General features: G+C 50.9%; 11 protein-coding genes and 1 non-coding gene across 12 annotated transcripts; 5 read left to right on the forward strand and 7 right to left on the reverse strand.

The window, feature by feature from the left end:
* Positions 1–86: 86 nt before the first annotated feature.
* On the reverse strand, positions 87–1,577 carry AKAW2_40851A (uncharacterized protein; the record flags this gene model as incomplete). Its single annotated transcript, XM_041689226.1, has 1 exon — positions 87–1,577. One exon carries the CDS (start codon positions 1,575–1,577, stop codon positions 87–89), a length of 1,491 nt encoding a protein of 496 aa, XP_041542931.1.
* Positions 1,578–1,831: 254 nt separating this feature from the next.
* On the reverse strand, positions 1,832–3,208 carry AKAW2_40852A (putative acid phosphatase; the record flags this gene model as incomplete). The annotated part of the gene is made up of 3 exons (XM_041689227.1): positions 1,832–1,867; positions 1,925–2,947; positions 3,017–3,208. 3 exons carry the CDS (start codon positions 3,206–3,208, stop codon positions 1,832–1,834), a joined length of 1,251 nt encoding a protein of 416 aa, XP_041542932.1.
* Positions 3,209–4,080: 872 nt separating this feature from the next.
* On the reverse strand, positions 4,081–5,531 carry AKAW2_40853A (putative ribosome associated DnaJ chaperone Zuotin; the record flags this gene model as incomplete). The annotated part of the gene is made up of 3 exons (XM_041689228.1): positions 4,081–5,130; positions 5,181–5,321; positions 5,379–5,531. 3 exons carry the CDS (start codon positions 5,529–5,531, stop codon positions 4,081–4,083), a joined length of 1,344 nt encoding a protein of 447 aa, XP_041542933.1.
* A 454-nt stretch (positions 5,532–5,985) lies between these two features.
* MZM1 (LYR motif-containing protein) lies at positions 5,986–6,457 on the forward strand (the record flags this gene model as incomplete). Its single annotated transcript, XM_041689229.1, has 3 exons — positions 5,986–6,061; positions 6,121–6,297; positions 6,363–6,457. 3 exons carry the CDS (start codon positions 5,986–5,988, stop codon positions 6,455–6,457), a joined length of 348 nt encoding a protein of 115 aa, XP_041542934.1.
* A 253-nt stretch (positions 6,458–6,710) lies between these two features.
* On the reverse strand, positions 6,711–7,921 carry slt11 (Pre-mRNA-splicing factor ECM2; the record flags this gene model as incomplete). Its single annotated transcript, XM_041689230.1, has 2 exons — positions 6,711–7,727; positions 7,781–7,921. The coding sequence occupies 2 exons, from the start codon at positions 7,919–7,921 to the stop codon at positions 6,711–6,713; spliced, it is 1,158 nt and encodes a 385-aa protein (XP_041542935.1).
* An 884-nt stretch (positions 7,922–8,805) lies between these two features.
* erg6 (sterol 24-C-methyltransferase) lies at positions 8,806–10,072 on the forward strand (the record flags this gene model as incomplete). The annotated part of the gene is made up of 3 exons (XM_041689231.1): positions 8,806–9,009; positions 9,076–9,110; positions 9,178–10,072. The coding sequence occupies 3 exons, from the start codon at positions 8,806–8,808 to the stop codon at positions 10,070–10,072; spliced, it is 1,134 nt and encodes a 377-aa protein (XP_041542936.1).
* A 492-nt stretch (positions 10,073–10,564) lies between these two features.
* On the reverse strand, positions 10,565–12,582 carry AKAW2_40857A (uncharacterized protein; the record flags this gene model as incomplete). Its single annotated transcript, XM_041689232.1, has 8 exons — positions 10,565–10,705; positions 10,808–10,998; positions 11,083–11,433; positions 11,500–11,720; positions 11,768–11,842; positions 11,892–12,213; positions 12,269–12,325; positions 12,378–12,582. The coding sequence occupies 8 exons, from the start codon at positions 12,580–12,582 to the stop codon at positions 10,565–10,567; spliced, it is 1,563 nt and encodes a 520-aa protein (XP_041542937.1).
* Positions 12,583–13,010: 428 nt separating this feature from the next.
* Positions 13,011–14,403, reverse strand: AKAW2_40858A (BNR repeat-containing protein; the record flags this gene model as incomplete). Its single annotated transcript, XM_041689233.1, has 2 exons — positions 13,011–13,854; positions 13,907–14,403. The coding sequence occupies 2 exons, from the start codon at positions 14,401–14,403 to the stop codon at positions 13,011–13,013; spliced, it is 1,341 nt and encodes a 446-aa protein (XP_041542938.1).
* A 1,041-nt stretch (positions 14,404–15,444) lies between these two features.
* Positions 15,445–16,829, forward strand: AKAW2_40859S (glycosyl hydrolase family 79 C-terminal domain-containing protein; the record flags this gene model as incomplete). Its single annotated transcript, XM_041689234.1, has 5 exons — positions 15,445–15,484; positions 15,564–15,671; positions 15,725–16,093; positions 16,141–16,232; positions 16,293–16,829. 5 exons carry the CDS (start codon positions 15,445–15,447, stop codon positions 16,827–16,829), a joined length of 1,146 nt encoding a protein of 381 aa, XP_041542939.1.
* A 700-nt stretch (positions 16,830–17,529) lies between these two features.
* AKAW2_40860S (SNG1 family protein) lies at positions 17,530–18,896 on the forward strand (the record flags this gene model as incomplete). The annotated part of the gene is made up of 2 exons (XM_041689236.1): positions 17,530–17,659; positions 17,716–18,896. 2 exons carry the CDS (start codon positions 17,530–17,532, stop codon positions 18,894–18,896), a joined length of 1,311 nt encoding a protein of 436 aa, XP_041542940.1.
* Positions 18,897–19,498: 602 nt separating this feature from the next.
* Positions 19,499–19,606, reverse strand: AKAW2_t40014A. The gene has a single exon. It is a non-coding gene; the product is annotated as a tRNA-Met (tRNA).
* Positions 19,607–21,513: 1,907 nt separating this feature from the next.
* Positions 21,514–22,935, forward strand: AKAW2_40861S (flavin-containing monooxygenase; the record flags this gene model as incomplete). The annotated part of the gene is made up of 1 exon (XM_041689237.1): positions 21,514–22,935. The coding sequence occupies one exon, from the start codon at positions 21,514–21,516 to the stop codon at positions 22,933–22,935; it is 1,422 nt and encodes a 473-aa protein (XP_041542941.1).
* Between the last annotated feature and the right edge of the window lie 1,708 nt (positions 22,936–24,643).

A 24,643-nucleotide genomic window follows, 5' to 3' on the forward strand; every position in this document is an offset into this window, starting at 1 on the left:
AACTTGGTAAATGTAGAGCGATTCCATACCTTCTATAACCAACCACTGCAACTACATCAAGTACCCATCATCACCATCAACATCACCTACACCCTCCCTCTCAAAAACAACTTCTCCGGCCTCATCCACCTCAAAAACCCGTGCACCCCAACCATCCCACTCCCATTCCTCGCCTCCCCATCCTCACTCACCCCCTTCACCTCCAACTCATAAAACTTCCACGACCTCAGAATCCACAAACACACCGCACCCAGCACAAACATACAAGCAACATACACCTGGGCACTCAAATACCCAGCCCCGCTCCCCGCCATACTCAACGCAATGGCCTCAGCGACCAAATTCGGCGCCACCAACATCAAACACACCATACCAAACGTCGACGGGAGACGGTTCAACCCGACCACATCAGTAAGCACAGGGGCTATAGTACCCCAGAAGGTCCCGCAGACCATACCGCACAGCACCGCGAAGAGGAGCAGGAGTGCATATGAATGGGCAGGGATCCAGATAGCGAGACACAAAAACGCGCACGACGCCGTCATAGCCATGGAGATGGTGATGCGGCCGTAGGCATCACTGATGTAGCCAACGACCGGACGGCCAAGGACAAGGCCGAGGTTGAGGATAGCGCCGGCGACGGACCCTTGCTGTGGGGAGAGGCCGATGGAAGAGGCGTAGTTGGGGAGGGAGTAGAGGAGAGTGATGTAGCCGAGGTCAGTGGAGATGCCCCAGACGATGATGAGGAGGACTTCGAGGTGGCCGAGGTCGCGGTGGTTGAAGGTTCGTTGGCGGGGTTGGGCGCGTGAGCGAGGCCGGTCTTTGAGGAGGAGGGAAGAGACGAGGTGGGAACCTAGGGCGCAGAAGGCGAGGATGCGATAGGTGGATTGCACGCCCACGGATTGGATGGCACGGCCGGCGGCGAGGTTGTATGCGAGGCCGCCGAGGCCGGCCCCGGAGGCGGCAATACCGCTGGAGAAGCTGCGTTTGGTGGAGAACCATTTGGGGAGAATGGAAGTGGCGGTTAGGTAGAGGAAGCCCATGCCGAAGCCGAAGGCGATGCCTTGGGTGAGTACGAGGTGCCAGACTTGGGTGGAGTAGGAGGCGGCGAAGAGACCGGTGAAGATGAGGGCTGTGCCGGTGAGAAGAGTGATGGTTGTGCCTAGTATTTCATTGGATTTGGTGACGATGGGTCCGATCAAAAGGGATAGGGAGACCTGGATCCCGCCGATGATGGCATAGTCGAGGTGGCTGGCGCCGGGGAAGGTCGAGTTGGAGAGGTAGTAGTCCAGAATTACACCCCAGGCGCTGTTGATGCCCCATGTGTGCACGTTAATCATGAAAACGCAGAATGTGCACACCCAGCCGTATCCGCCGTTGGGTGGGATGTCTTCCAGTGTACTGATGTTGGTGGCATTCTCGGGGCTTTGGTTGATATCAACTTGGTCGGGCGGCTGTAGTTCGAAATCGTCCCTTACGTGGAGGTGCTCAGTGCTGGGGTTCATTTTGAACTTTTCTCTGATGATTTGAAGGGTGCTTTTCTCTTGCTTTTCGGTTGATTTGATTGTAGAAGCCATGGTGATGGTAGTCAGGGTTTATATGCATGAGTCACGCTCACCCCGCCGTGACACGTCCGCCTGCAGACAAAGGCAGAAACTTGGATATGTGTAGAGACCCGATCCAGGGCTATTTGAGCTTTGTGTTGGACTTCAGAGCATGATGGAGGAGGGTAGTAGATCAATTGATTTATTGCATTAGTATATTACAGATCAGATTCATGGGTCCACATTCCATTTAATATCCTCCCGGCCAAATATGTCGACGCGTCAGCTTACTCGGAAGTACCGGACTCGACCTTGCCATTCTTCTACCACAGGGTTAGAGTTTTTGATAGATAAGAGGCAAGGGGAGTGGAGTGTCTTACCAGGGTACGGCTGTATTTCACACCGACATTGTTTCCGCTGCGAGAGTCGTAGGGGAAGGGGGTAGTGTAGTTGAAGGTAGCAGTCAAACCCTCATAGGTCTTCTTGACTGTAGAAAGAATTCCATTGCCAGCAGAGCAGCTGGCATCAGTTGTGGGAACAGGCCAGCCAGCGTAGTACTCGCTGTAGTCATCATCGGACAGAGGACCCCAGTGAGTCTCGTTCATATACAGGTTGCTCGTATCAACCTCATAGTTAACATAGCCGGTCTTCTTGGCCAGCCAGCTGAACAGGTTCGCACCGCAGTCCCAGCGACCCAGAGAGGGGAGGCCCCAATTGGCAGACAGGGAAGCGATGACGGAATAGTGGGTGTAGAAGGTGTCATCCTTGGTACCTAGAAGATCATCCGGGACGGCACCGCCGAGAAGGAAGGTGTAGATGTTGTTGCCAATTTCATAGGTGCCGGTCTCATCAAAGGTGAGCATAATAAGGGTGTCCTTGGTGAAGTAATCGTTCTCCAGAAGCTCAGATAGGAAGTTCCAAGTCCAGTCACCGGAAAAGGTGATGTTGGTGTCGTGGCCATCGTTGGTCATGTTGGGAGTGATGAACATGTACTGCGGAAGACGGTGGTTCTCCAGATCATCGTAGAAGCTACTGAAGTTCTTGATTTGGCGCAGACGGAGAGCATCTTCGGTGACCGAGTCAAACAGGATCAGAGGATTGTGCTTGCGAACATAGTCGTTGGCACCGCTCTCGGGGTAGCGGTAACCCTGGTACCCAGGGTAGGGGAGGCCTTCCTGGTATTCACCCCAGGCAATGTTCTTGGTATCGAACAAATCGGCTATGGTAGAAACGTTGGAAGGAATCTGATGGAAGTCATCATTGTCCATGCCGAAAGTGTCACCAGCAGCAGATGCGCAGTAGTTCGGCTCCGAAGGGTGAGTGATAGCCCAGAAGTTGTTCAAAAGGAGACCCTTCTTGGCCAGCACCGGCAGATGCTCGGTGGCAGCAGCAGCATCAAAATCCTATCAGGAATGGCGTGTCAGCTGTGGTTCAATCACTGCATATACCAGGTGTAACAGCTGAGGACATACGGTGTTCTCCAACCAGATGTTCACAAAGCGGTTGAACGCCAGTCCCTTGACATTCGAAACGGGAGAGTAAGGCTGCACGGTAGCCTGTGCGGCACGAATCTCAGCCAAGGAGGGGTATTCCTCCGTGGTGGTCTGGGCCACAGCCAGAGAAAGACCTCCGAGGAGGGTCACGAGGGACTGCTTGGTGAACATGATGCCTAGATATCAGCAGACGAAAGCTGAAAGTATATTAAGAGAGGGATCCGGCGTAATATCCACGGAGAAGCACACCAAACAAAAAAAATCCAGAAGATCATCGGGCTGCTGAGGACATCTTTATATCTTTCTTCACGGCTGCTATGAACTCTATACCGGTCCATCACACGCGTGGTTATTCGTGCCGCAACTATTCTAGCCCGGAGCAATTTAATCAACGAACTGCAATTGGACAGGCCTGTTTAACCGACGAAGCCAGTGTGCCAGATCCCCACAGCATCTGCGTCGGCATTGTGGAACGTGGTCGGCTGCTGTTGTGCATGGCAGGATTGCAGCTGATGCCATCTGGTGAGATGTTCTGCACGTTGCGAGTCGATTGTCGCTGACTGGCCGACAGGGAAATGCCCGCTAATGCCGAGTTTGGAAAAGCGGATAACTTAGACAGCGGAGAGTGACATTCTATTGGACAATTGCTCAACCAGGGAGCACGGGACTCCCCGTCCCTGGCACGTGCCCGCAATGCCTTCTGCCAGCGGATGGTTTGGCATATACTAACTAGTCTCTCAGACTGAAAGCTCGCTTCCAGTGGGACTGCAGTAGTCCATCTACTGTGGAGACTCCGGTCACAAAGAGTTCGCAGTGCGTGGCTGTATTGCGCGAGTGACGGGTACGCTAGGAACATCCCGGACTACTGTACACTACGGAAAGTAGAATAGGAATTTTAGAATAACAGGTTGAACTCCATAAGGTCGTTGCTCTCATTATTTTGTAGTCAACTCTATCGATCTATATACCTTGTTGACCAGTCCGGTCACACCTGCGTAGCATGTAAATCCATCGGCATCATACATCCTATACTCCCAGTCCGCTTAAGCAAAGAACTTGGCCTCACCCTCCTTCAGCTTGCCAGCACCAACCAGGCGCTTGACCTCCTCGGCATACACGTTCTTGACGGCAGCAGCGTCCTTGCCAGCAGCGGTAAGGCGTCCAGCCAGACCAGCAATCTCCTCAGCGTCGATCTTGCTGATGATGAGGTCAACGTCGCCGAGAACGGAGTCAACCTGAGCAGCGGAGGGCTCACCACCCTCGCCGAAGTAGTTGACATCCTTGACGGAGCCCTTGAGAACACGCTTGTTCTTCTTGGCAGCGTTCTTAGCGGCCTCCTTGGCCTTCTTGTTCTGCTCACGCTCGGCCTTGGCAGCCTCCTCGGCGTCCTTCTTGCGCTGCTCCTCCTCCAGGCGGGCCTTCTCCTTCTCCTCGGCCAGACGCTTGATCTCAGCCTCCTTCTCGAGACGCTTGCGGTCCTTGTCGGCACGAGCGGCCTTACGGAACTTCTTGATACGCTCATCACCAGCGGCGCACTCGTCCACAAGGTGGCGGAGACGGGTAGTGTCCTCGGTCTTGCGCTTGCGGCGGGCGTTGGCGTTCTTCTTCTCCATGTGACGCTTCTGGTCACGGTTCTCGTTGTCATCCGGCACATCCTCGTCCAGGTACTCGAAGGTACGCCAGCTGTCGAAGTCGTACCAGAAGTTGTAGAAGGTCTCGACCTCCTCCTGGGTGCTGTTCTCGTCACCGAGCTGGGGCACGGGCTGGATCTTGGAGAAACGGCCCTCGGACTCGAAGACAGGGCGCCAGAGCTTGAAGAAGTTGCCCTTGGCAGCCTCCTTCTTGGTGGGGGGCTCGACATCAGCGGCCTCGTCTACGGAGTCGAACTGACGACGCTTAGTGGGGTCCAGGAGAACCTCAGTAGCCTTCTGGATGCACTTGAAGAAGCTGTCGTTCTCGTCGCGGTCACCCATGGCGGCCTTCTTGTCGGGGTGGTGGCGGAGGACCTTCTTGCGGTGGGCGCGCTTGATCTGCTCGGGGGTGGCACGCCAGCGGTACTTGGACAGACCGAGAACCTGGTAGTGATCTTGGCTCTGTAGTGTGTAAGAATCATACTTATATCGACGATTTTGGTAATGCATACCTTCCAGTCCTTGGCATCTCTGGAGAGCATCATAGGGTCCTCATCCTCGGAGATGTCATCATCCTCCTCGTCCTCGGTGCTCTTCACGTTCTGCTGGGCCTGGATACGCTCATCCTCGGAGAAGGTGCGGTGGTGGCGCTTCTGGAGGGTTGTTAGCAGCGAGCCATTATCGCACTGGATCGGTCGCGAGATACGTACTCTGCGGGCGTGGGCCAGGAAGTGAGGGCCAACGGGCTCGAGGTTCCTCTGGGTGGCAGCGGAGACGGTGCCAACAGCCTTGAAGTCCTTATCGGCACTCCAGCCAGAAGGCAGGGAGGGAAGAGTAACGTTGATGGTCTGAACGGTAGCCATGGTCAAGAACAGAGCCACGCGGGGTGATTTGAGGGGAGAATGGGAAAGAGTGAGAAGCGCCCAACGGACTGTTTGAGCAAAAAGACAAAGTGCTTTTCCATTTTTTTCTGCCCCGACTTGCCGCCACCCAGCGGGCCAATCAAACCTTGGCTGTTTCGGAGGTCATCGAAAGTCATGGACTGCCGCAGGGAACGACGGTTAGAAATTCAACCTTTTCGCATATTGATTAGATCTTCTTCTTATATGTTGTGTTGTTTTTGACTGTAGTTTCTATATCAAGGATTCTTTATTTACAGAGCGACGAGCTGCATTCGCCTGACGACCATTTTCTTCATCATCAGATCACCCGTTACCATCGCAGTACGCCACCCCAAAAGACTCAATTTACAAGGAGACAACTTCTAAAAGGTCAACAGATTGAATTCTTCGATAAATCTCACTATCAACCCTCATAATGTCCTCCCAAACCGCCCTGTCCGCACGCAGTGCTTACCGCCAACTCCTCCGCGCTACCCGCATTGCCTTCCGGGGTCAGTCGCCGCCTCAACAGCCATAAGTCTATTCAACGCTAACCTTATTCAACGTGCAGATGATGTCCGTGTTATGATTGCTGCCCGTCAAGAGGCTCGCCGGAATTTCGACAGCCACCGCCGCGAAGGCATTGATACTCCGATGCAGATCAACCATGCGCTCGAAGTGGCGAACATTCTCAGACACAACATTGTCCAGGGTGTACGGGAACAAGATGATGAGAATGCCAAGTGGGGTGAGTAGCTAGCAGAGGAATTATGCTATGGCTGAGTATATGTCGCTGACCCGAGATCCGATCAGAACTCCGCATTCATGACGACATCGAGCGCGGCGATAACGACACCATCAGAGTTAAGGGAAAGACTGTCAAGGTGGATAAGGCATGCTCGTCATAGAGGAAGGGTCTCCCGTGAGGAATCTGACTGTCTGGAAGCCTATGCGTGGGTGAAAGGATGACTGCAGACTATGGCATTTGCAGACTGTATTATAGTATACCCAAACTTTTCTCTCTCCTTCCGGCGTCTTTGGGGGTATTTTATGGTTTAATCAGAATGTAGAAAATATACACAACGCCCGCTCGCGAACATACACAAGACCTCCTTGTTCCCGAACCCTGTAGAAAACAAAATGCGAGTGTTGAAATGCAGATCAATCACCAGACAGACTGGAGTACTGGACCTCTCCAGCACCCGGGGGTGGGGCGACAGCATAACTCCGTTGTTTTCGCTCTTTGCCAATCTCCTCTCCGGCAGCGGTGATGGCTCTCTTTCCAGAATCGGCTGCCCGCGGGCCTGCCGCCTGCCGACCTTCCCGGGCATTCTTCAAGCGCTCCTCCCGATCCATGTTATCCAACGGCTTGGGCTTACCCCATCGAACACGCAGAGGGCAGCCTTGGATGACAGCCCGACCCTGGCACTGCTTGGCGGCTGCCTCAGCACCCTCCCGAGTTGCGAAGTTGACGAACGCAGAGTGAGCACGGTGGGAGCAAATGAGCGACCGCAGCTGTCCAAACTGTGTGAAGAAAGTTCGCAGCGTATGTTCCGGAAGATCATCCTCCACGCCAGTAACAAAGAGCGATGTGATGTTCGGATCCGCGGGCGGTAGGATATCTTCAGCCGATGGGGGCACCTGAGCGGCGCTGGGGAATGGGCGGCCACCACGACCACCACGCATCCCTCCTCGTCCTCTACCCGGAAGTGGCGTTCCCCTCCTGCTTTCGCTTGTGCGAATGGGTCCCGGGCCATTTCCGTAGCGGCTGTGTACGACCGGTGCGTCGCTGGGTCCTCCACTCGCGCCCTCCTCGTCTTGGGGTGCGGCCTCTATCTGGCGAGGCTTCCTGTAGTAGGGTTCACTGTTGGCGAGCCTCCGAAGCAACTCCCGAGCTTTCTCGTCCGTCTTCTCGTATTCCTCCACCGCGCCACGCCCCTCTTCGATCTCCTTCTCGTGACCTTGTGCGTAGTATTCGCGGTTGATGGTGCTTTCGGGGCCCGGGGCGACCATCTTCAAAGCAGCGTCACGAACGACGATCGGCAGCCCGAAGGACAGATCCAGCATACAGCATTGGCAGCAGTTCTTCAAACGCGCGCAGGTCAAGCAGATGGCAGTACGCTTCTGGCGCGCGGTGCGGTCAGCTTTCCAGCGGAAGATGGTGAAAGGACGCGTGCACTGGGAATATGTTAGTATGGTCTGGTTGTCCGAAAGTGGAAAGGTCTGCCTACAATCTTGCATTCTGCGCCATGGTCTTCCTTGAGCATCTGAACGTAAGGATTGTCGGGCAGGCAGTTCTCGCACACGGAGGGAAAGTCGGTGGTCTCCCATCCGGACCGGTTCAGGTCCTGCTTAATCTGTGGAGGGGGCATCTTGTCGTTGTGTTAATCAGCTGCGCTTCCACACAGAAACGCGAAGCCCTGCGGAGATGATGCGGCGAAGTTGAGCGTTGTCGGTAGCAAGAACTTGGATTATCGATAGTCCTAGTGGCGCATTCTGTGGCTAAGTGTGGCTGTTATGACATAAGCAAGATGTGAGTCACGTGATAGAACTGCAAGTTCCTGCATCACATGCATGGAAAGGATGAACCCGAGTGCTTGTTTAGGCATCTGCGTAAGGAGTATAGTAATTCCATTGATAAGTGCATGATGCTCAATCATACAGAGTCTGAAACGAAACCTTGCAGTCCAGGCCTTGATCCCGCGGCATTCAACCTGATAGCATAGCCTCTTCTGTGCGACCAGCGGATCCAGTGATGCCTGGCGGAATACGCACCGGATACGCGATACGCGATACGCAGCTTCTCGATATGACCAGGAACGCCCTGGTTAACTGCCTAGTACGGCTTAGCGCGGTTCCACCGTCTCTTTCGGATACAACTTTTTCCTGGCCAGAACCCCAGGATGCCTGTTCGGGCCTAGCCCCCCGCCATCTGGTTGGCTGGCCAGCGGCACAGCGGTGATTGGCTGGGGAAATGTCAAAGTCAGTCGTAATTCCGCCTCCCCTTTCTTTCGGTCGATCGCATTAACTGCTGCGTTGGCCTCGCTTGCTTCTTCGTATCCTTTCGTTTTCCTCTTCCTTCACTTCTGTCTGCCTATTTGGCCTTTCTTCTTTTCTCAGGATCGTGTTTGTGGTTATAAAACTGCCTCAATTGCCTCCTCAAGTCACTGTATCCGAACCACTTACTCCGGACACCTGTGCTTCTTGACCGATCCACCCCTTTTTATCCCACTTTAATTTCCAATTGCTGTCAACAATGGCTCCCGCAGCTCTCGAACAGGAGAACCATGCGCGTGATGCGGAGTTCAACCGTGTCCTCCATGGAAAGTCCGCTGAAGCTCAGGGTGGTTTCGCTGCCATGCGCAACAAGGACGCCGCCGCTCAGAAGGCTGCTGTCGACGAGTACTTCAAGCACTGGGACAACAAGAGCGCTGAGGAAGAGACTGAAGAGATCCGTGCGGTATGTTTGCGACTTACTGTTTCCGATATTGATGCTAAGCCTTGTACTAATATATTAATGTTCTAGGCCCGTCGTGCTGAGTATGCGACCTTGACCAGACAGTATGTACCACTATTGGGATCCAGATTCATGACTTTGATCATCAGTACTAATTCGAATTTTCTATAGCTACTACAACCTTGCGACGGACTTCTACGAGTACGGATGGGGTACCTCCTTCCACTTCTGCCGTTTCTCCCCTGGCGAGGGCTTCCACCAGGCCATCGCTCGCCACGAACACTACCTCGCCCATCAGATCGGCATCAAGTCTGGAATGAAGGTTCTCGATGTTGGCTGCGGTGTCGGAGGCCCTGCCCGTGAGATCGTCAAGTTCACCGACGCCAATGTGGTCGGCCTGAACAACAACGACTACCAGATCCAGCGTGCTACGCGCTACGCTGAGCGTGAGGGTTTGGCCCACAAGTTGACCTTCGAGAAGGGTGACTTCATGCAGATGAAGTTCGAGGACAACACCTTCGACGCTGTCTACGCCATTGAGGCTACCTGCCACGCTCCCGAACTCGAGGGTGTCTACAAGGAAATCTTCCGTGTCCTGAAGCCCGGTGGTGTTTTCGGTGTCTACGAATGGTTGATGACCGAGGAGTACGACAACAGCAACGCCGAGCACCGCAAGATCCGTCTCGGTATCGAGCAGGGTGACGGTATCTCCAACATGGTCAAGGTTTCCGAGGGTCTTGACGCCATGAAGGGAGCCGGTTTCGAGCTCCTCCACAACGAGGATTTGGCCGACCGCCCCGACACCATCCCCTGGTACTACCCCTTGGCCGGTTCCTTCAAGCACTTGACCTCTCCCTGGGACTTCTTCACGATCGCTCGTATGACCTGGTGGGGCCGTGGCATTGCCCACCGCTTCGTCGGAGCCATGGAGAAGGTCGGTCTTTTCCCCAAGGGCTCTCAGAAGACTGCCGACAGTCTGGCCCTGGCCGGTGACTGCCTTGTTGCCGGTGGTGAGAAGAAGCTGTTCACTCCCATGTACCTCATGGTTGGCCGCAAGCCCGAGTAAACGGTTTCAGCAAAAGAAAACTTGCATTATGCGATAACGCCTGTACAAATCATTCTGGGACAGCATCCTATTGCATAGACAGCACGGCGGTCTATGTTCTTTAATATCCGGTTTCTTTTTTTTTTGTTCCCTTTATATTTCCCTATGTTTCATTCCCTTTCTTGTGTGTCATTATATTGCATACCGCCGCGGGATGCTTTGTTTTCGTTAGTGCATTTGTTTTTTTCTTCCCCTCTGTTCCTTTTCCCATCTCATGTCCTGCCCATACGGGAATGGGCAGGCGTACGAAATCACTGCTGAGTATCATGTGCCGATGGTGATGATTCCTTTCTGTTACTTGTCATTTGTTGTTCAGAATAGATTTAATAGCGAGTACCAGGAATAACGAGTCTCAAAATTACCTATTTCACTTTACTTCCATACCAACAACGTAAATCATAACCAGTCTCATACCTTATCAAGCACCTCATCCAATAAACGACCCAATATATCCTATCGAGCCACTTCAATCTCCTTCGCCTCGGCCTTCTCCTTCTCATCCAAAAACTCCTCCGCCACCGGATTAGCATGACTAACCACCGCATCCTTCCCATCAAACAGCAGCGCAATCTGCTCCAGACTCGGTCCTTTGGTCTGCAAATATACCATAGTATTAGCCACCATCGCCACGATGTCGAACAGGAGCATGTGCATATATATATAGTGGGACGTGAAAGGGACAGAATGAACACCAACCTCAATAAAGAAGAAATACACCACCACAAACTCAACGATAATCCACCCCACATAGAAGAAATAATACTTCCATGCGAAGGCATCGATTCCCAGCGGGTTTACATACGTGTTGAAGGCCCCTGTTGCGCCGGTGACGAGCCAGAAAAGAGCGATGCCTTTGGCGCGGATGGAGTAGGGGAGGATTTCAACGACTGCATTTGTCAGTTAGCTATTGCACTAACCATTTATATTTGGCTAGGTGAGAGATTCTGTGGCTTGGGATAGAAAGGACTAACCGTAGAGCATCATCGCACCCGTCCAACCTAGATTATGTACCCCGTTGTATATATAGATGAAAGCGACAGTGGCGTACGATGCAGACTGGCTGCCTGTTTCGACGAACACGCCCGTGCAAATCGTGATGAGCGCAAAGACGAGCCAGATGAGTCCCATGGACCACAGAAGGAGAGGTCTTCGTCCGAGTCGGCCGGGAAGGAAGGCAAAGGCTAGTGCACAGGCGAAACTGAACATTTGGCTTGTTGCGGTGATCAGGGTCGTGTCGACTTCGGCGGTTATTCCGGCGGATTTGAGCATGCTGCTGAGGTAGTAGCTTATTAGGCCGTTGCCGGACCATTGTTTGCAGATTCCTGGTTGTCTCTCGCATTAGGTGGTGGTGGTGGTGGTGGTGGTAGGTTTAGGGTAGAGGAACTCACCACACCATATGAGGATGAACGAGCGCCATCTGTTTCCGCGGGTGTTGATGAGTTCTTTCCAGGATGTCTTTTTGGCGGCGATCTCGAGTTCGATGGTCTCTTTCATCTCTTGGTATTCCTGTTGCACTACGATGTCTTGCGCATCGCCGTTGCCGTGGTATTTGGCTAGGATGGCGAGGGCGGCTTGTTCGCGGCCGCGGCTGATGAGCCAGCGGGGGGATCTATGATTGTTAGAAATAGGTTGGGATGAAGACTTGTTATGGCTTACTCTGGAAGAATGAATGCTCCAATTACTTGGATTATTGATGGAAGCGCTTGGAAGACGGTGGGAATGCGCCATGCCCTATCTTTCATCAGGATGAAGAAGTATGGTCTCGGGCAGGTGGGCATACCATGCACTTGCAAGTCGGAAGGATCCAAATGTAATCCACGCCGCGATGATAGATCCAGCACTGTACGTAGTGTTCGACATGGAAGTTGCTGTCGCTCGATGGTCTGGGTAGGCTAGTTCACCCATCCATACTGGCCCGATCGCAGCAACTACCACACCTCCCATGCCTAGAAGCAAGCGAGCTGCGATGAAGAGACCGGCACTGGAGGCACCAGTAGCCATGCCGGTACCAGCAAGGCATAGAATGGCGCCGAAAAACAAGCAGTATCTGCGGCCGAGCCTGTCAGATATGAAGGAGATGAAGACAACGCCGACGATATTGCCTGAGATTGTAGTTAGACCAATAACGAGCTCGTCGAGATCAGTGTACTGTATCACCTATCCAGTACATAGCGCTCATGGCTCCCAGAAGGCTACCATGAGGGTGATTGAAATCTGCACTGCATGATCAGTCAACGGACTAGCGCAAATACAATATTAGACAAACCCTCCTGCCAAACACTCAGCTCTTGCACGTTATTGATCAAGGAAGCATCGTAGCCTTGAGTAAACTCGCTGAACATGAGAAAGAACAGCATCAAGTTCAGCTTTCGTAGACCGGTGTCCTTCCACCATGGCCCTTGCTTGTTGCTCACCACCGTGGTGTCCTCCAGCGCTCTGCGATCGATGGGCTTCCGCGCACTTACAGCCATGATGAAGTCGGGTTGGTTAACGATATCCCATAATACTGCCACCAACTCCCATCAAGAAGATATATACGGAGATTGTAGCAGATCCTATGGAATGTGATGTCTAATCAAGACAAGCTTGCCCAGGCTATTATCCGGGGTCAAAACCTGGGGGAACTGCGGGGCTGATCGCGCAGATCCCTCCTCCAGGTTGCATGAGAGGTTCGGCCTAAAGCAATCCGAGGCGGCTGGGAAACACCATGCGAGCAGCTCAGACAGCTGGTGGCGATCTCCTGATTCTCCTGTTGGTGGAAAATGTATTCCTAGTGCGAGTGACTGCGTCGCCACGAGCAAGGGCTGACCTGAAATTGACTTTCGGGTTGAAGGCTTCCACTAGATTTGCTGCTACTAATTACTGCTTCTCTTGCTTTTCAAGACTTATCACATGCTCCTCATTGTGCCAGGTTATTGACATCGAATTGTAGCACGGTCACCTTCCTTTTACCTTCCTCTTCGTCTCTCAATATGAGAATAGACAGAAGCCCAAATTTTGTAAAGGCTTCTTCGTCGATCAGCGGCTCTCCACTGTATCCATGTTCTCTCCATACTACACTCATTTCTCCATTTATACCAGTCATATTCCTCCGCGCAATCAACATTTCACTCTCCGTATTCGACGGAAGTATGAAGAAGACAGCATTGAGCTTCTCGCTATGGACAAGTTTTCCTCGAGGTCCGGTAGGCGTAGGGTATATGTCAGGTATTGGGAAGAAACTCCACTGATTGTCCGATGGGGAGCGGTAGTAGTGTATCCATGTTTCCTTTCCGGTGGTGTTCTCTCGATTCAATACATGCACTCCTCCCTCGGAGTCAACGTACTGTGCCTCCTGATTCATGATACCGCTGTTTCTAGGGATATCCCTGACGAGTAGCCGGCTATCTTGGGACTCGAGTCCGGTCCCTGGACGTGCTGACAATATAGCCACTGAATTTTGGTTTGACCCGCTCCATGTAGTGCCATTATCCCGACTATATGCATAATATAGCCCTTCGTTATTCTCGGGGCCATTGGGTCCAGCTTGGGCTTTGTGGGCTGTGGAAGCACAGTCGTTCGCTCCTTCGTACTCGATAAAGTGTCGGTTAGTCCAAGTGACGTGAAGACTATTCGTTGGTAGATGATAAGATATCCCATTTGGATACGGGTTACACTGTCTTCCAACTAGATAGGTTCCCAGTTGGACGAATTGCGCAGTGTCAGAACTGTAGCGATACAGGACATCGGAGCCGGCACCTGCTCTACGGGCTGAATGTCAGATTCTGCTTCTTCGGAGTTTTGCGCATTACATACTTTCCAATGCGACACTCGAAGTACATGTCTTTTTCAGCAGGTATGAATCGTGGATATGTAACGTCCAACAGACCGTCGCAGCCGGGTAGATGATCTAGAACCGGGCTGAAGTTGCTTGCCGTCCAACTCGACTCGCTTGGGTCGGCTGCCAGACCTGGTCGCGAGATGCGATATTTCAGCGCATCGCAGTGGTGGTCAAACGACACATGGATCGTTCCATCACCACCACAAATTCCGATGGATATGGTATTATGTCCATCATCGGTCGTCTGGTTGTAATCTTCGAAAGTCAAGTATTGCCAGTCGGACGCAGGGTCCCGGACATCATGGCGTGCAATCGTAACTCTTCTAGAGTCCGATCCTTCCAACGAGGTATAAAAAGCCACATACTGGATGCTGCCCGAAGTTGTAATTGCTGACTGCTGATAGGCACAGGCGTTTAGGCGGTGCGTGGTATTGGGGTCGTCCCCAAGAGCAGTAATTGACGGAATAGTCATAATTCAGTAGTAGCAAACACGTCTCGAGTATTTTTGGCTCGGGTGATATGCGGACTCTTCGATGGGTGGTAGACTCTCAGCTAGAGAACTATGCGATTTCTCGAGGCACGGAAACTGGCCTGATCGGGAAGGAGAGAAGACTGCGGCAGTGCATTTTCCCTCCCAGCATCTCTTACCCTTTCTCAAACCGCTCTTGCACAACACAATAAGAACATGGCTATTAGCTGGTCGCCAGTCCAGCTGATGTTTGGTGGAAGAACTCCTGATCCATTCGTCACTGCCCCGCCCCCGCAATGACAGCGATCTCCGCCGGTGTCCATCGATGGCCGGCCATTCACCGATCGTCTTCAATAAACTCTGTCGATGTTTGATCGCCCCCTCACCTCAATTTATCCGAGCTGGCTCCATAATAACCGATGGCACCTCCAGTGGATGTATGGGTTCGAGCAGTCGATTCGGTTGACTGCGGCAATTGAAATACGGAGTTTCTGGAGACCATTGAACAAGTACTCCCTTGCTAAGAGCATAGATAATTTCGCGTTATGTACAGTTCAATTGGGATCCTAGTCATGCCTGGCATCAGAATGAATGCTTTCATTGCTTCGGCTCTTCTGCTGGCTACTGGAAGCGGAGTCAATGGCCTCGAGTTTGAAATTCCATCGTCAGCTCCAGCAAACTCCAGTGGTCAGCTAGACGCTGCTCCTGTGGGCGTTTCGTACGTCGAATTGTTCTACTGCATGAGATCTGATTTCTGACTCCAATAAGATTCGAGTTTTTCGCCTTCCCAGAGTACTTCCAGCAACTACCCTTGACAAATTCTTGTTTGGGACAACTGCACGATGCATCGGGATCTTACTCGCCCATTCGAATTGGAGGCACAACGCAGTGAGATAACCGCGGCGTCTTCGTACTGCAAGTTATCGTACTAAGTCTTCTACAAGAGACCGCGCGACCTACAATGCCTCTTTATCGTCAGCAGTCTCATACAGCGTTGACTCGCCGGATGATGCACCAGAGACACTCACATTTGGTGACTCATTCATGGAAATAGCTGGTTCTTATGAAGGATCAGTGACCATTGGTATGCCATTGATAGCAAACATAATTGAATCGCGAGTTCCCTTACCGGGCTCATAGCAAGAATGCTGATATACGCTCAGGGCTCAATAGACGGCTGGACAATATCGACAATACAATTGCCGCAGCAAAGGTCGCCAAATCAGAGGTTGCTACTCTTTATGCTATTGAGCTTGGAAACGAACCGAACTGTACGTTCACTGTATGTACTTACTTTCGGAATAGGCGCGCTAACTCTTGTCAGTCTTCACTTCAAGTGATCCAATCGCGGATGGCCAGTCATGGACGGCTGCAGCTGACGCAGCTTCGCAGGTCTTGTGGCAAGCATCTGTAGGCAGTGCTTTGGACAAAACGTCATTCGCCCAAGCTGGTGTCTTCTTCGGCGTGGGTACATTCAATGTGAGCAATTTAGCCCAGAAAGAGGAAGAAGCCGATACCACCCAATACGTGCGCTCTTTCTGCCACCATTACTATCCGCAATCAGCATCTACCGCGGACCTAGATGAATTGATGAGCCATACCGAGATTGTGGAGGGAGTGGCAGAGTTCCAGAGCCAAGTAGTGGCTGCACAGGAGCTCGACAAAGATTTTGTCATGGGAGAAACAAACTCGGGTATGTCTCGCCCAGCACGTGCCTGACCAAATGCTAAATAACGCCAGCGACCGGTGGAGGTGGTGGTATTAGCCCTACCTTCGGTGCCGGGCTTTGGATCCTGGACTACGTCATGCAAGCCACCATTCTAGGTGTTAAAGTAGGCCTACCTGCCATCAACTCCGGATCTAGAATGAGCCTTTTGATCTGACTTTGACAGCAATTATTCTTCCACCAAGGAACAATTGGCAACTGTACGTATCTCATGTTGTTGCTTATGTCTGGTTGGCGCAAGTTAACCCATGGTACAGGCCCGTATTGCTGGTGGGACGAATCGGTGAATGCGCCATTCTACGGCGCCTATACCGCCGCCCTTGCCCTCTCTGGTGCCTCCAAAGCCGCCCAGCTAGACACCGGGAATAGCCGGTTCGCAGCATACGCCTTCTACGATAGCAGTGACCAGCCCGTTCGTGTACTGCTGTACAACTCGGAGTATTATACCTCAGGGACACGGAGCAGCGTGAGCGTGACACTGAGTGGCATTCCCTCGACATCCCCTTCCGTATCCGCATTGCGATTAACTGGAGACGCCGCAACAACGACCGTCGGGGAGGGGGCGATCACCGTCGGAGGACAGACTTTTGCGAACGCGACATGCGAATTACAGGGCACAAAGGATATGGAGACGACGCAAGCAACAGCAGGACGGGCGACATTCACTGTCCAGGCATCTGAGGCGTTGCTTATTTATGTGTAATCTGAAAGAAGCACAAGCAGCGTTAGGCCCGGTCGTATCAGATAAGATTGGAATGCACGGGACAAACCAAGCTGGGCCTGCTAGGGGTAATCCCGGGTCTAGCCAGTTCCCTAAAAACATAGCCGGAATTCCGCTTGGCTCGGCTCAGCCGAGAAATGACCGGGTCTACCGTTCTGCCAGTCACCTCACCGCCCATTTCAGACCACGCCCAGCCTCATCTTGATCAAGCGTTTTTTTTATAAAAGTGCATATTATAAGCATGAGAATATGCACTTTTTATGAAAGTAGAAGACTTCATCGTGGTCAAATTAGAAAAGGGTTGTTCCCGTTGTTAGCGGTAGGCCACGCGGAGTTAGTTCATGTCATGCCGAGCTGTAAGCCCGAGAACGAACTTTTTACACTTTCGCGCTCCGAAAAGGCGAACTCTGGTCTCGGAATTCGATCATTACCCTATTGGGATAATTTCCCGGGTTCGCCGTTGCCGACTTTTGATAGCGATCAGTGAGCCACCAGTGGAAAATGGTTGCGATGGGTACCAGGCTGATCATGGACTCTTTTAAATCTGCCCATCGCGCCTCTGGGCCTCCTTGGCGTCGGATGGCATCATATTCTTATCAGTTGTGGTTTTCCCTCTTTCCTTCGCTACCCTTACCATTCCTCCTCACACGTCGGCCTTACGTCCTTGTACTCGGGCCACAGTATGAGCTCCGACAAAGTCCAGATGGCCGAGGCTGGCGACAAGGCTGAGGCTCCTCCTGCGGCCGTCTCTTTCTTTGATCCTGCACTTAAAGCTGCTCGTCGCAGCGTGTTCTTCCAGTGGGGCCGGACAGGTTAGTGCTAAACCCTTAAAACTATTGTTATTCTTTCTCTAATTTTAAATATACAGTTTTACTGCTCTGTGTCTTCATCCTTTGCATTCTATCCCTGTTCTGGGCCGTACAGTTTCAGGCGGAGTCCCGGTTTCCTGCTCTAACTGTTTGGGTCGTCGACTTTGATGGCCAGCTGGAGCCCTACCGAAATGAGACTCCGATTGTGGGCCCTGCCGTGACTGACGTCGTGAACCAGATACTTGACTCGAGCAGCGAGCATCTAGGTTACACGATCAAGTCTCCTGCAGAGTTCAATAATGACCCCTGGGCTGTGCGCCAGTCGGTGTACGACGAGCACGCTTATGCAGCTGTTATTGTCAACTCTAATGCCACTGCTCTTCTTCGCAACGCTGTCACTAACGGAAACTCGTCCTACGACCCCTACGGTGCGGCGGAGTTCGTCATGATCAGTGCACGCGATCCGACCACATATTACAACTACATCATCCCCTTTTTATCCGATCTAGACTTGGCCGTCCGGTCGTACTTCGGACCGCGCTGGATACAGACCGTCGCGCAGGAAGGGTACAACATCAGCAAAGTGCCACAGGCCATCAACCCGGCAATTGGATTCACCTCCATTGACCTTCGACCCTTCGCGCCCGCCGTCATCACTCCTGCCGTGAGCATCGGTCTCATCTATCTGATCATTCTTGCCTTCTTCAACACCCCGTTCATGATGCCCATACACATCCAATTCATCAAGGGCAACCATCCTCCGCTGAAAATCCCACAGTGGCTCCTGTGGCGCATCCTGTCCAACATTGGCACATACTTCTGCCTATCGCTCTTCTACTCCTTCGTGTCACTGGCCTTCCAGATCCCATTTACCAATCCCTCCGCACCCGACACTCAGTCCGCCAACAACCCCAATGCCTACGGCCATGGGTCCTTTGTTGTTTACTGGATGCTGAATTGGGTGGGAATGTGCGCTCTCGGTTTCCCATGTGAGAACATGGCTATGATCATCGGTCTCCCTTGGAGTGCGCTCTTTCTCATCTTCTGGGTGATCACCAATGTGGCCACTGGATTCTATGCTCTGGACCTGGCACCAGGTTTCTTCAGATGGGGTTACGCCTGGCCTCTTCACAGAAGTAAGTTGTTCCCTCATCTATCCCAGTCAACCAAGCTAATATATGGTAGTCGTCGAGGCACTCCGCACCATTCTCTTCGATACGCATTCTCGCATCGGGCTTGACTTCGGTGTTCTTTTCGCCTGGGTCGCGTTCTCAATCTGTTTGTTCCCATTCGCTGCAGCGTTTATGAACTGGAAGGTCAAGCGGGGTTGGGCGTGAAAGGCTCATACACTAGCCCCGGGTATCAAAAGCAATAGACTGTTCTGATGTTGTTTGGCGAGCATACATAGAGATTCTTGATTTCGGCATGGTATCCTCTTGCTAATACGGTCCTCGGGAATAATGTGGATGTGGGTTATTATTAGGGGATTTCGGTTCTTGGATATACTTTTACTAGATATTGTAGACACTTATAGAGCCATAATAGTTATGTCTTTCGGTTCAATGCATGTCATGATAATAAGTTGCTATACTTGGCTGGGCTATTCTATTGCTATACACCACGTGGTTTAGTTCCACTGAGGAAACGATACTGGGCTTCGTGTATATTGCAATTGTCTTTTTTTGTTGCATTGCCAGAATCTTCCCCAATGATAACAAAAAGGAAAGGCTAAAAATATAATAAGAATTCAAGAGAGAGGGAAACAGTTACTCATAAGCTGTATCCCAATCGCACAATCATGGATATCACGTGATTTCTGATTACGGAAGTCCAAAAAAGAAATGTCCCGAGGGAGGTTCGAACTCCCGGCCTTGGGATCGCATGGAAGTTATGCTTCCACGTCATACTGTAGTATGAGACCCACGTGATAACCAACTACACCATCGAGACGAGTTGTTGAAAACCGCAAGACCTATTTGGCCTATATCCCGCGCATGCTGGCTTAAAAGAGACTATTTGTAAGAATGGCTTGGGATGTGGGTTTTCTTTTTTTTTTCCGGTGGTTTATGTTTAGTAATTGGCTTTAGTATGATGTTTTATTACTTATGTATATGTGGGAATATGTTGTATCTTGGTGTTTCTTATCGTTTTTGGTCGATGGTGGAAATCGTTGTCTTGTATCGGTTATATATATATATAGTTCCGCTACTAGTATCATACAAAATGATACTATCCATACCACGAACTTGATAGTAAAATCCGAGGATTGAAGCTTCAATCGCCTAGCCCGAGCCATCACGATCAGGTTAAATAACAAGGGGAATGAAAACCATGATTCTACTAATACTGCATTCTTTACAGTGCCAATAGACACCGAGACGCAGAAAGTAATGATCTTGTCGCATACAATTCATATCGACACATCCTCAATAACAGTGTAACTTGATATTGATGGATGCGAGCTTTATAGCAATAAAGGCTCTGCTAATATGTATCTGTTATGTTAGGATTATTCACAAGTATATAGCACGCCATGGAATGCATCGATGCAGGGCAGAATATAGACCGAGAAAGTTAGCGGAGTGTTTTCAGAACCCCATTGCAATGCTGGTTAAGATATATCTGAGAAGCTAGTCAAACAAATCGGATACCTCTGAAGCCTTTGGAAGTCGAATTCAAGGTGGTGTGCCGTAATCATTATTCTAATCACTAGCTATGTGGCCAACATTGGAAACAGGGTGTCTGTATTTTCAGTTCGGTACTGAACAGCAAAATTCAGGTCAATTGCCTCGCCGGGTTCATATGGTCCTTTTACCCGAGAGGGTCGTGAAGGAGCTCTTATCCCTTTATTGTGCACCATCAATCCTGCATATGGAAGAAAACACCCTGGCAGCAATACGTTTCAGACGTCAAGGGGGCCGGACCGCCAAGTGTGGGGTTAAAGGATGACACCAATTTCCTTCGATAGAGACAACAAATATGTGATAACGACCTTTCCCGTGCGCCAATGTTTCGCTAGTGCTTATCATTATCGGGTGACCAATAGTTACACAATCAAGGCTGCCATATTACCGAATTCAGCGGCGTACCCCCATGATCCTTCCCTAACGTGACTTCTTCGACAGGGTCGTACGACGTATTCGCTTGTACGACAATAAGCATTGTTTTCGAAGCTACTAGGGCCAGACTGGCATCGAATCCTCAACCTGGATAAAGCACCATAACCGCCAAGCAAGGGGGCTGGGCAATAGTTTACCACCGGTCATTTCTTACTAACTTCCACTTTCTTAGGATTGAGCGGCGAGAGCCGAGGACGGCCGTCACCATATGAGCGGACTAGTAAGATTGCCTTCCAGGCGTCCAATGTGAGCATGTACCTAAAACCGCACCGCAGCATGACGTCTCCACGCTAGTAAACAACAGTCTCTCCAACGGCCCATATTCAGAGATTGGTGGACATGTCACAGAAATCCCTGGGGTTATCGCACCATAGACCCCCAGCAATGGCGGAGCGGCCGCATTAGTTCATATACCGGCTGTTTCCTTCCTATTGACATTTCGTAGAGTTCTCCCAGCCATCACATCTTCGCCTTTTAGCTGCCTGCCACACATATAACCCCCCTAGAATTGATATAGGTATGGCGCACAGTGCAAATCTTCCAGACACCCGCCCTATCAGATATGACATCCTCATAATAGGAGCTGGGTTTTCGGGAATATTTATGTTATATCACCTTCGCAAACTAGGCTATTCATGCCGGATCTACGAAACAGGGACGGAATTAGGAGGGACATGGGCAAATCATATCTATCCAGGTGTAAGGGTCGACTCAGAAAGCTGGATTTATCAGCTGTCTATGCCGGAGGTTTGGGAGGATTGGTCTTGGAGCGAAGTTTACCCCTCCGGCCAGGAGCTGCGTCGGTATTTTGCCCATGTCGATAAAAAGCTTCATATCAAGAAAGATGTGGACTTCCAGTCCAAGGTAGTGAAGGCACAGTTCGTCCGAGAAAAGAGCTGTTGGCGCACCGAAACGGAGGATGGTCGAGTCACCGAATCCCAATTTCTCCTACCATGTACAGGACTTGCATCGAAGAGCTACACGCCTACTTTTCCTGGGATGGAGAACTTCAAGGGCGAGATATATCACTCTGAACACTGGCCAGAGGAGAACGTTAATAGTCAAGGCAAGAAAGTGGCAGTGATAGGCACGGGCTCAGCAGGAGTTCAGATTATCCAAGAGTGGGCAAAAGAAGCAGGCACTTTGACGGTGTTTCAGAGAACACCCAACCTGGCTTTGCCCATGCGACAGCTTCAATTTCCCCAACACCAGGAGGTCATCAGGTCCATGTATCCGCACGTCTTTCGGGACCGTGGTAAGACCTTTGCGGGCTATGTAGCAATGCAAGTACCCAAACGGACATTTGACGTTTCACCCGAGGAGCGTGAGGCTTTTTATGAATATGCATGGAAAAAGGGCGGTTTTCATTTCATTATTGGAACATATATCGATAATTTGACCGACCTGCAAGCAAACCGTGCCTTGTACGACTTCTGGGCTCAAATGACGCGTTCGAGAATCCTCGACCCCAGAAAGCGGGACCTCCTGGCACCATTGGATCCACCACATCCTATTGGAGCGAAACGATCGTCACTGGAATTGAATTACTATGAAGTATTCAACCAGCCGAATGTCCACCTAGTCAATGTGCGCGAGGATAAGATTGTTGAATTCCGGCCCCACGGTATTGTCACGAGCAGTGGAGCCTACCATGAGCTTGACGCGGTCGCATTGGCAACTGGGTTTGATGGTTTGACAGGGAGCTTGACCAACTTAGGTCTTCGAAACACGGAGGGCATATCTCTGAAGGAGGAATGGAAGGATGGCGCAAAAACATACCTGGGTCTGACGCTTAGCGGATACCCCAATCTGTTCTACATGTGCGGAGTGCATGGACCGAGCGCACTTAGCAATGTACCCTCAACTATTGAAGTACAGGGCCAGATTATCATCGATACAATCCAGAGAATGCGGGCCAATCGACTGGCATCTCTCGAGGCTACATCAGAGGCAGCAGACTCATGGACAAAATGGGCGGATGAAATCGCTAACGCGACACTGTTTACTCGGGCGGACTCTTGGTATATGGGCGCCAATATACCGGGGAAGAAGCGGCAGATGCTTAATTTTTGTGGTGGAATACCAGCATACAAACAGGCTTGTACAGAGGCTCTGGAGAATTGGAAGGGGTTCAAGACTGTACAGATGGCGAATCTCTGAGGAAATTTGGGAAGACTTCATGCGGATTTCTTGGCAAGTGAACGTGAGATCAACTGTCCTTTGCGAGTCAGCCCAGGCTGTCAACCCTTCTTCCAAACGCAATGAAAGTACGAGCGGCAGAGTTTGGTCTCTACAGAAATTACAGAGCATCTAGCCCTGCTTTAGTTGGGAGATGGGTAAACTCTTCCCGACTAACTTTCTATTGGGGGATCGGCAATAAGATGGTACCAACCAAAACACATATTGAAGACCAATAATTTGACTCTGTTAATCATCGATCGAATGGATCCTCGGGGAAAAGCATGGGTTCCTCTGGTGTGTCTTGCGGGATGATCAACCGAAACATCATGGCTATAGTACGTGCAGGCGGCGGCAGATATGACACTTCTAGGACCTAGGGTGAAAGGAACTAAGCTATAGTGGCAAGGAAATGGAAATCATAGGCCAGGGAAGCTATTTCCTCGGAGGATGGATTGACGAGACATTTCCGGAATCAAATGGGCTAGAAACAATGCATTGATTCATATGCGGCTGACTCGCACGATTTTTCCATTAATTAACTAGTGTGATAGACTGCTAGTCAGCTACCCAAGAGCTCCACTAGACCGAGAGCTGAATTTGTTTGCTTTTTTTTTTGTTTTATTTTTTTCTTTCATTTTCTTTATTTTTTATTTTTTATTTTTTTTTCTTCATTGAATTTCACTTCTTCTCATCCTAGCCCATTTCTCCAATTGCAACAATGGCCTTGTCGGGGCGTGGCCTGAGGTTTCTGCAGGCCTCCCATGCCCGACCACGTGTACTTCCAGAAGCATCATCTCCTCTTTCCTTCCCTCTTTCGCTTTACCTCGATAGGCCAACAATCAGGAACCTCTCTCCACACCGACCACACATATTGTATTCTAGTTCACGGCCTGCACCGCACACCAAACACACTTTTCGGCGTGCAGCCTCGGGTTTGAAGCAATAGATGGCCGTTGGTTTAAGCTGACCTGCAACTACTTATACGCTATGTCCATACGGCGATCAGGCATCCCCGAAAGAGCTATTAAGTTAACTGGGCCCGCTGTCACTGACATCCTGCCTTCATTGGTAGCTTCCAGGTGTGTCGGTGGATCATGTTGTTCAGCCTTAGGAAGCGATATTTACCTCTAAAAAAAAAAGACCTCATAACAGCAACCTTCGGATTTACCTGCCCGAAATTCACAGTAGGAGACATGTTAGTGGAAAAAGAAATGGCCTTTTGACCCCGGTTGATATTGGCTGACTGAAGATAAGCAGCAAAAGAAATATGGAACTAGTAGAGGTTTAAATCAACTCCTGCCGACATTAGAAATCATCAGAACCCAGCGGAAGCCGAATATATCCAGCCAAATGCGACAATCTCTTTCCCAGATGCACGAGGTCCACTTGAGCTGCTACACCCCTCTTTGGGAATACCTCCGAAATTCTCCAGCACACTCTCACATTAAGTATCCCCAGGAATACGCCAGTCTTTCTAGCCTACACGTTCAAAAGCTAACCGCTGCTCGCAGGATGGAGTGTGCAGCTCTAGCAATGCAGAGTATGAAATGTCCGGTTTGCCGGAAGAACAGACTAATTTTATATCCAAGCAACATGAGGAAATAAATGTATACGGTATACAAAGGTATCTATTACACCATAGGCAACATATATCCAATAGGCATGCATTTTATAAGCGCCATCTCTT

Source organism: Aspergillus luchuensis, chromosome 4 (genome assembly GCF_016861625.1).
Source record: "Aspergillus luchuensis IFO 4308 DNA, chromosome 4, nearly complete sequence".
NCBI lineage: Eukaryota > Fungi > Ascomycota > Eurotiomycetes > Eurotiales > Aspergillaceae > Aspergillus > Aspergillus luchuensis.